The sequence below is a fragment of the Myotis brandtii genome, unplaced genomic scaffold (genome assembly GCF_000412655.1).
Source record: "Myotis brandtii unplaced genomic scaffold, ASM41265v1 scaffold822, whole genome shotgun sequence".
NCBI classification, from domain to species: domain Eukaryota; kingdom Metazoa; phylum Chordata; class Mammalia; order Chiroptera; family Vespertilionidae; genus Myotis; species Myotis brandtii.
In genome coordinates, this window is record NW_005371333.1 from 897,816 (window position 1) to 907,821 (window position 10,006).

Consider the following 10,006-nt stretch of genomic DNA (forward strand, 5'->3'; position numbering starts at 1 on the left):
TAGGCAGCCATCTTGTGAGGGCATGAGGGTTAATTTGCATATTACCTCTTTATTATATAGGATTAAGGACATTGACAAAAGTAAGCCATGTCTATCAGACTATGGATTCCCTACTTAGAGCCTTCAATGGTTTCTGTTCATCTACCCTCAAATGAAGTCCATTCCTCCCAGCATGGCATATAGGCCCTGCTTACCTATTTCTTGCACATTTCCTCACTGTCTCAAACATTCTGCCCTAGGAACACTGAGCTCACACCTTTATCCCCATGCAGGCCATGCTTTTAGATGCCTCACTGCCTTTACTTCTCTCTCTGTCTGTTCAGCACTTCCTATTTCAGCTAAGATTACTCAGCTGCTGTCTGGACTAGAAAGTTTTTCCTGAACCTGTGAGCCCAGTGATTAGCCTAAATGTCCCATTGCTACATTCTCAGAATCCCTGGTGTGGATTCTCTCTTACAACACATTGCATATTACACTGATGTTATGGACGTTTATGCTTTTTATACCACTATTCTTAAATGTTTCCAGGAGAGCATGGCCATGAAATTTTGTTTCCCTAGCATTTAGCACAGGGCTGTACACATAGTATTCATGCAATCATTGCTGGTTGAATTGAACTATTTATGTGAATACCACAAATCCTTGTAATTCAAACAGAGTTTCACTGATAACTAGAATATTTCAAATGTAGGAATCATAAATACATTTTTTGAGATCAGCTGAACCATGAAACCTCTACCAGCAAAAAACAAAATTAGATTCAATATCCATTAAGCACTTGAAATTCAGATTCACCAGTATTCATCAAGCACAGATTCTATGCTAAGCACTGTCATATTCCATATAATGCTGTCCGATTTAATACCGAAAATAATCATGTCAGATAGGAAGGCAGAGGTATTAAATGACACAGCTCAGTTGACATAATAAATGAAATTCTCCATGTCCAAGTCTTTTGACTATGCAGTCCCGCCCACTCCTTCCACAACATGTGTCACACTATGCCAGAATTGCATAAAAGAGCTGACCATTGATACTGTTATGAATTATTTGTTGCATGACTCAGTCTATCAATAAGATAGAAACGACACATCATAAAGAATATTTTAAACATTAACATATTCTTTTCATAAATACAATGAGTAAGTAGTATATGCCAGGCATTGTTCTGGGAGTTGGGATCCAGCACTGAAAAAAACAAAACAAAAACACACAAAACCTGCCCCTTTGAAGTTGACATTCGAGTGGGGAAAAGCAGACAATATTCATTAAGTAAAATGCATAGTATGTCAGAGAGTAGGACATGCAGAGAAGGGGACATAGCATGCTGACATGGACATGGACTGCAAACTGTAAAGTGGTGACATCACTGAGAAGGTGACATTTAAGTAAAGACTTAAAGCAGCCTGGAATTCTTAGGGAAAAATCCAAGGTGTCCAGCCACACAAGCTTTAGGCTCTTTGCACTTTGAGTTCCCTCCACCTGAACATACTCCCCTAAGTATCCTTAGTGCTCGTTCCCTCACGTCTTTGCCAAATGTCAGCTTAGTAGGTAAGCCTTATCTAAAGTAGAGTCCCAGTGCCTTTACCTGCCTTCTTTTTGGCCATTAGATTTAGTGAGTAACTGATGTATTATTCATTTGCTTATTGATCAGTTTACTTATGCTTCCTCCCTCCTTAAGATCAGGGACCATATTTGTTTTTCACTCCTATTTTCCTGAGGGCCTACAATGGGGCTCAAAAATTATTTGTTAAATTAATTAATTATTATATCTTCTTGGTTCATAAAACTTCTTTCTATCCACTTTGCTTTGGCCACTAGCGTTTTGCCATGAGAGCCATAATCTGCTATACCTTCGCATAGCTGATCTCCCAGCCTACAAGAGGAGCTCCCAGTGTTTGCCTTCCTGGAACCCCATATTGCTGATGTTGCCTGAGATAGTCTAAATTATTAATATTTGATACTCAAATTATTCATATTTTTTGTTATCCTTTTACAGCATGTATAAAAGGGCGGACTCTGACGTGAAACTGCTCAGATCTGAATCCTGGCTCCCCATTTCCTTAGCTGCATGAATTGGAGGAAGTAATTCAAGCTCTCAGTGCTCCAATTTCTTCAACACTGAAACAAATAAGGACAACTACCTCACAGATTTATTGTAAGGACTCAGCAAATTACCAATTAACCCTTAAAGATCGTGTCTGGCGGAGTAATAACCCAATGAACATGGATTACTAGTATTCATGCCAAACCCTTAGTTACGCGGAGTAATGTCTACCCACTGCACCTGCTGATAAACACCTTGAGGTCAGTGACCTGACTGGTTCACCACTGTCACTCTAGCACTGAAGCACACTGCCTGGCTCCATGCAGTACACATGTGCTGAATGAGTAAGTCAATGAGCAGTTTAGGATCATGTGCACACTAGTGATGCTTCCATTCTGGATGCCTTTGAATTAAGTCCCCTCCCTTCCAAGCATCTGCTTGTCCATTCTATCCAGCTCATGACTTCTCCCAGTCAAGCCAGAAACATCTGCCATAACTCACCCCATTAGATGATAAACTGGAGTTTGTTAGGATGATAAGGTTTTCTATCACCTCTCTAATGTCCATATTATTCGACTCCTGCCAAATAACGTGTAACTCCAGGAGAAAGCACTTCATTGCTGTGACTTTGCAATTGGGCTGAAAATAAAGTTACAAAGAATCACTTTGAGAAACACGTTATTTTTCCATTTTTCATTTTCACACAGATGCAACTTTGATTTTTTTTAAAAAGTCAATCCAAATATTTTATAAAGAAACACAACACCCCTAAAATTTTTTACAAAGGAAGCAGCTTGATTTTTTTTTCGCAGTGAAATTGAAACCAAAGCAAACTGCTAACAAAGCAATCAAGGAGGATGGTGATATTATGCAGAAGAAAGAATGAAACTGGAAAACGTGGAAATCCTAGGCAACCTTTACTCACTGAGCACAGTTCCTCTGTGTAGAAGGGTGTGGATACTGTCTGAGACTCTGAAAACACTGATATCTGTAGTGAAAGAACTTTTAGGATGAGGTGGTACTGTTAACATTTGAAACAGTGGTAGCTGTCAATCATGCTATTCCTGCAAGATCCAAAGTTTCAGAGGCAGATGGGATTCCAGGAAATTTATTAGAAAAATCAAAGCAGGGGTAGTACCTGGTTGGCCAAATCAGAAAGGTACCTTATAGGTACCACAAAAATGTGTTTTCCACAAGGGTTACCTTAACAAAAACCTAAACTGAAAAGAAAAGAGGCATTTAATGAACACCTGGGGATTTGCCCATGCGATGCCTGACTCCATGCGTTGCACAGTGCTGGGACCCTGCAGGCCCTGAACAATGCTTTCTGCACAGGTGAATGAAAGCAGAAACACACTCATGTGCCTGGCACTGGCAACACAGTAGTCATTCAGTTACCCGTAGCCAACCACAGTCTGAAAATATTAAATGGAAAATTCCAGGAAAAAACAATTCATAGGGCATGGCTCTATGATCCTCCTGACATGTCGTCAGAAGGTAAATAGTAGCTTCATAACACTCCATCACTTCACTTCATCTGATCACAGAGGCATCGTATCATCTCACATCATCATAAGAAGGGTGAATACAGTACATTAAGATATTTTGAGAGAGAGACCACTTTATACAACTTTTTTACAGTATATTGTTATAATTGTTGTCGTTTGTTGTTATTTATTGTTGCTAATTTCTTACTGTGCCTAATTTATAAAATGACTTTGGCATATGTACTTAAGTAGGTACAAGAAATAATAACAAACTAGAACAATTACAATAATGTACTGTAAAAAAAGTTATATAAATATGGTCTCTCTCTCTTTTTCTCTCAAACATTGTATATATAGAGTTTGGTACTATCCGTGGTTTCAGCATCCACTGGGGTTTGTGGAATGTATCATATCCCTCATGGATAAAGTGAGACTAATGCATTCCTTTTCCCCAAAAACAGCGGCTCAGGATCAAAAGGGCAAATACTATCACCAAGTTGGTAGTAAAATAGATAATAAATAAAATCTATATATATAAAAGCCTAATACACAAAGTGTTCCCTCAGGAGTTCGACCAACCAGGAATTTGATTGCTCGCTATGACATGCGCTGACCACCAGGGGGCAGCGCGGAATGAAGGAAGGCCCTGGCCAGCAGCCAGCAGCCCCTAGGGACCCTACCCATGCATGAATTTCATGCACCAGGCCTCTAGCAGAATAATAAAAAATAAAACCACGGTTCAGAAAAGCACCCAGGTAACACAGCTAGAAAGTGACTGAGTCAGGATTTAAATCTCAATATCAGTCTCAACTTCTTTCTACAACCCAAGAATTGCAAGGTTAAAAAAAGCAATCTCAGTATGCTGAGAATTGGTGGTTAATTGACTACTGTCTACTTTGAATAAATGCAAAGGAAAATGGAAAGCATGCTGAAGCCAAAGGAGGGAGACGATTTCTGTGTGCACTGCACTAAGTGGTCGATGAATATCTATTTTTCCTAGTTTCTGGCTATGGCTTCTTTCCAATAGTACTTAGAAAGTCCTGGTGGGGGCAAACCCTTCTATTTCAGGGAAGTTCTAATTGAGAAATAACAGAGAGGACTCCCTATTCTGAGCAATACATGGCATAGTTTGTTTTCCATGAGGTGAAGAAGTCAAGGAATTGTTTCTTGATTTTTAGTAACCAATCAAGAAAAGGACTGGCAACATGCCTAAAGTCATACATGCCTTGGGCAATGCCAAGGTATTCATTAACAAGTTCAATATTATTATTTAATTCTGATAGGTTTTCTGGGTTGCGTTTGTTTCTTTTATCACAGAGAAACCAGCCAGGATCCTTTTCTGACTATTGTAGAGATTCATGCAAAATGTGAGCCATAAATGCATTTAAGCAATTTGTAGGAAATATGATTAAAGATGGTAATATACTACAGCACTGGAAACAACTGATATGTTGGGTACTCTTAAATTAAATCAGTTAACCCGATTCTTGCATTTAATTGCATCACAAAATTATATGATATATTTTGTTTGACACTGATGGAAAAGGCTTTTATATATTGTATCAAAAAAGCATCTATGTAGCTCTTTGTTCCAAAGCCCCACAATCTCAACAATTACTTATAAAAATCCATTGATTGTATAAGAAAACACCAAAATTTAGATTTTAAAACTACATATTTTAGTAAATTTATAAAAAATATACTTCTTAGACTTTGAAAACTGGAAAATATAGTAATTTTAAAACAAAAACTATACTCACATGAGCATCACTTTCAGTATATAAAGTGGCATCAATATGTATAGACTGAAAGGGAAGAAAATTAGGTAATATAAAAAATTATGCACTGCTTTAGATATGAGAACAATCTACTGACAACATTAAATTAAGCTTTTTAAATTAAATTCTTTGAGATAATTTTAGACTTGTATATAATTATAAGAGAAATTACAGTGAGACCCTGTGTATCTTTCACCATTGCCCCCCAATGGTAATATCCTGCATAACCACAGTACAAGATTACAACCAGAAAATTACATTGATACAATCTACCCACCTTGTTCAGATCTCACCATATTTATGTGCAATAAAGTGTGTGTGTGTGTGTTGTTCTATGTAATTGTATCAGTGGTTTATATTTCAGTTATTATATTTTCATTTCTATAATTTTTTATTTGGTTCCTTTTATATAGCGTATTACTCTGCAAAGACTTTCTGATTTTTTCAGTTGTTTCAAGAATATCTGTAATTGCCTGTGGGTGCAATTTTATGATGTTGCTTGAAAATCCTTGTGTAATAATTCTGACATCTAATCCATGTCAGTTTCAGAATGTGTTGATTATCTTTTTTCACTCGAGTTGTAATTTTTTCTGCTTCTCAATATGATCAGTGAGTTTCAATGGTATTCAGGTACTTTGGCCATTACATCAGGAAACCTTGATCTTATTTAAATGTTCTAATTTAGCCTGCAGTCACCTTGATTAGGTTTAGCATGCAGGGTCTGACCTATGTTTGTGTGCTTAGATTCCAATGAAGTTCCGTTTTCAGAATTTTTGTTGTGCTGATTTGGAAGGGTGGCTCACTTCATGCCCCTGGGACTCCGTTGGTCCCTGCTGTGTCACCCAGGGGGGCAGAAGATACTTCATTAAACACAGTTGTCTGTGGGCTCCTCTTCTCTGCCCCTCCACCCTGTAGGCTCTATCAGCCCAGTGGGTGACGTTAGGTTGGAGGGGGGTTCTCTAGCCCACAGGCAGAGAGCCTTTCCCAGGGTCAGGCTATTCCCCTTGCAATTGCCCCAAAGATGTCTGGTTTCTCTACAGTGGTTAGCAAACTGCGGCTCGGCAAACTGCGGCTCTGCGCATGGATGAAGTTTCAATCGCACTGTATGTGAGCACCCGCACATAGTATTTTGTGTAAGAGCCACACTGAAGGGGCCAAAGAGCCGCATGTGGCTCGCGAAGCCGCGGTTTGCCAACCACGGCTCTAGTAGAAGAAGCAAATCTCTCTCTGGGCTGTTGCGACAGAGAGCTCTTCATGCTGGGCCATTTATAAATTGAATTTAAAGATAATTAGGATCCAAAAATTCTAAGTAAAAAATTTCAATTGAGGTTCTACAAGGCCCACTAATTTCTACAAAAATATTTTTGTTTCAAGTGAGATGCATTAAGACTGATAGCAAAACACAGGGACAGGGCTACGCCACAACAATTACATCAGATAGTTTATGGAAATACCAGGACTTACTTGAATAAGATTTTCAAATTTTTTCAAATCACTTATTACATCCTGCCAGTTTGCCTCTGTTTTTGGAACGCTTGCACTGATACAGCTGAAAGCAAAACCAAAAAGTAAAGCATTTTGAATGAACATAATACCGTCTTGATAAATACTAAAGGCAAAAGAGCAAGCAAGAATGTTTTGTCCTGATGAGTGAAAAGATGAGTGTTAGTCTTGCCTTCATACATCAACATCCCTAGAGGAACAGAAACACCAAACACGTAGGACAACCTCGTGTTAATTTAAAGCTAATTTGGGGACTGACAAAGTTATGAAGACATAATATATAAAAACCGGGTGCAATTGATTACAATGAATAAAAACAGTACCTAATGGTGTGGTATGGCTCAGTAAATGTTTTTGAATGAATGACTATTTTTCTTTAAGTAGAGGTCCCATCAGACTTTTAAGTCTAATAAATAAGTAAAATTTTTAAAATGAGCAATAATCACTTTCATATAATGATTTTGAATTGAAATGTTCTCTATAGTACATTAAACATGCTCCTGGTATGCTGTGCACATCATTGCTATGCTTGCAGCAGCCTTTTCCATAAACATGACAGATGTTAAGCCCAATCTAGGCTGAGTGATCATATATTTACTCATTTTGGTAAAACAGAAATTTTGAATCTGGACAAAAGATACGTACACTGACCAAATGACTATGGGATGATTCTGAAAGCTTCATGAAAAATAGCTGCGCCCTGATGGATTTTCATAGAAGCACAGACCCAACACTAATCCTTCTTTCGAGGAAGGGTTATCTGTGCAAATCTACTGGTTCCCACACTGTGAGATAAAGGCTGACCTGAGTCAGATTACAGAGCTAGAGGTTGGGTGCTTAGGCCAAGCGGCGCGGTTTACTAGTTGCATCTAAGAAAGAAGAAAAAAGTTAATCGGCATGGAAAATATGAATGTTTTAGGAGAAAAAACAAAAGGTCTAAAGAAAGAAAGAAATGCTTCTAAATGAGCTAGGATAGGGCTCAAAGGACAGGAGAAGCCAGTGTCAGGAAATAGATTAAAAAAAAAGTAACGCGATTGAATCCTAAATATCTATTTTGTTACTGCCATGATAATCATGCAGGATATTAATAAGGAAGGTACTTTCAAGTGTAGTTATATACCAAAGGTCCATTTTATCTGCAGGATGTTAATACTCTTCACAATCCTATTAGGATATAGAAATGTTCAGTGTTTACCAAACCTTCTGAGTCTCCATAATCAGCCCTCTCCCATACCCCAAATACTGACTACCTAAGGTGTAAGGCGACTGAACATACACCATTTCATAGGGAAGATATTGAGGAAGAATGGCAGTTAGCGTGATGATATTTATGCCTAAAGATAAAATTACCTCCAAATGAAGACATGAATGCCAGCCTCAGTTAAGAAATGACTGTTCAGAAGTAAACACAAATAGCACTGGATGGACGTACTCCTCAAATATGGTTTCTGGAAAATAAAATCATAGAGAAAATAATTAAATATCTTACCTAAAAGGTGATATTTAAATTAGTAGTTTATCGTATCTTTAAATCAAAATTTAAGAATTAATGTTCTTTTTTCAGAATTAATAAAACTAGAATGTATCTGCTTTGTTGCCTGCCCTCCAGCTTTGTTTCTTGTGGACAAAATTCTTTAATATGTTTTTAATACATACCAATTTTAAGAAAATGTACAAATCTAATAATATCACCACCAATTTTTTTATTATCCTTAATCTCCTTCTCATCCTTCTTTCATTTTAAATAGTTCAACATATTTTATGCAGCATAGATTAATAACACAAAATACTAACCTGGGTTTATAGTTCTAGATTAACTTCATGCAACTGTATGAAAATTAATTATAAATGAATATCACTTGGAGAACGAATTGGATAGAAATGGAAGTAACTGAAGACACTCATGCCATCATGAGAGCCACTGTATAATAATCTTTCTTGGTGATTTAGGGATATCACTTCTCTTGGGACCTCCCAGAATTTTGATACTTTGTCTGTCTCTTTCATGTTGTCAAAGCTTTAGAATTTCAGATGGCAGTGTTGACTGTCACCTTAACCACTAAGACTCTGTGATTCATTTAGTCTATGCTGAAGGCATGAGTAACAAAAACCCATACTGCACAATTCACTGAGGAGATATATATTTAAAGAACAATAGAGTGAGGTAAGTGAAATAATACATTCACAAGCAAGACATGGAGAGTATATCAAGGTTAACAGAGTTAAAAATCCTATTATATTTACTTTCAAAATAAGAACAATCCATGTGAGAACAAACATCTGTTACATCTCAAGATCTCTAACGAAGAGTCACATTATGAAATATCTGAGATTTAAGTGACCTTTTAGAAAAGTCCATATACTCTCTTCATCTAATTATTCTTACCAAAATTCTCATTACTCAGTGCCCAGATAAAGCCTTAAATATTGAAGAAGAGCTGGCTATGGCAATGGGTTTCCAGCAGCCATCCATCCAGAATACTTCCTATAATAAAATCCAGGGAAAACAATGATCCATTAAAAACACAAATAAACTATAGGGGGTGGGGGGAAGGAAGTAAGGGAATTAATATTTATTGAGCATGGGGAAGGTCAAGGGGGAAAAAAAGGAGACATATGTACTACTCTTTGTAATACTTTAAGCAATAAAACAAAATTAAATAAAAAAGAAAGGATAGAGATGAACAATATTATTTCCCAACTAAAAAAAAAAAAAAAGAATCATCCAAAAACATGAATTCCTTAAGAATAAATTTTGCTAAATAATGTATACAAGACCTCTGAAAACTACAAAATATCTCTGGAAGAACCAAAATAGATAAAGAACCAAAATATGCCATGAAAAGATTAAATATTTTTTAAATCTCAATTTTCCCCAAAGTAAAAAAAAAAAAAATTATTGAGCACCTATTTTTTCTCACAGGCACTCTATTAGTCACTGAATATATGTATCACATTTAATCCTCACAACAGTCCTATAGGGTAGGGTTAGCAGCATTTGGCAAGTTGTCTGGGCCCCACAGCAAGTCTAAGACAGCCAAGATTAGAGACCAACCAATAGATGGTTCTCTCTCACCTCTCTCTCTTTCTCTCTCTCTCTCTCTCTCATCTCTCTCTCAGAAAAAAAGAAGTGTGTGTGTGTGTGTGTGTGTGTGTGTGTGTGTGTGTGTGTGTGTTTATATGTGTATTCC

The 10,006-nt window shown here is 37.1% G+C and overlaps 1 protein-coding gene across 13 annotated transcripts in view; it reads right to left on the reverse strand.

Moving 5' to 3' along the window:
- The window catches only part of IL15 (interleukin 15), a 64,913-nt gene that overhangs the window by 1,226 nt on the left and 53,681 nt on the right, over positions 1 to 10,006 (reverse strand). For 8 of the 13 annotated variants that reach the window (XM_014531705.1, XM_005884192.2, XM_005884195.2 and 5 more), the window contains 4 exons: positions 8,166 to 8,263; positions 6,777 to 6,861; positions 5,295 to 5,339; positions 2,549 to 2,686 (listed from right to left, as the gene is read on the reverse strand). In XM_014531705.1, coding sequence (XP_014387191.1) covers positions 2,549 to 2,686; positions 5,295 to 5,339; positions 6,777 to 6,861; positions 8,166 to 8,263 — 366 coding nt within the window. Of the gene's footprint in view, positions 1 to 2,548; positions 2,687 to 5,294; positions 5,340 to 6,776; positions 6,862 to 8,165; positions 8,264 to 9,201; positions 9,301 to 10,006 lie in introns of all 13 variants that reach the window. The other 5 variants (XM_014531712.1, XM_014531711.1, XM_014531710.1 and 2 more) reach the window with 2 other exon arrangements.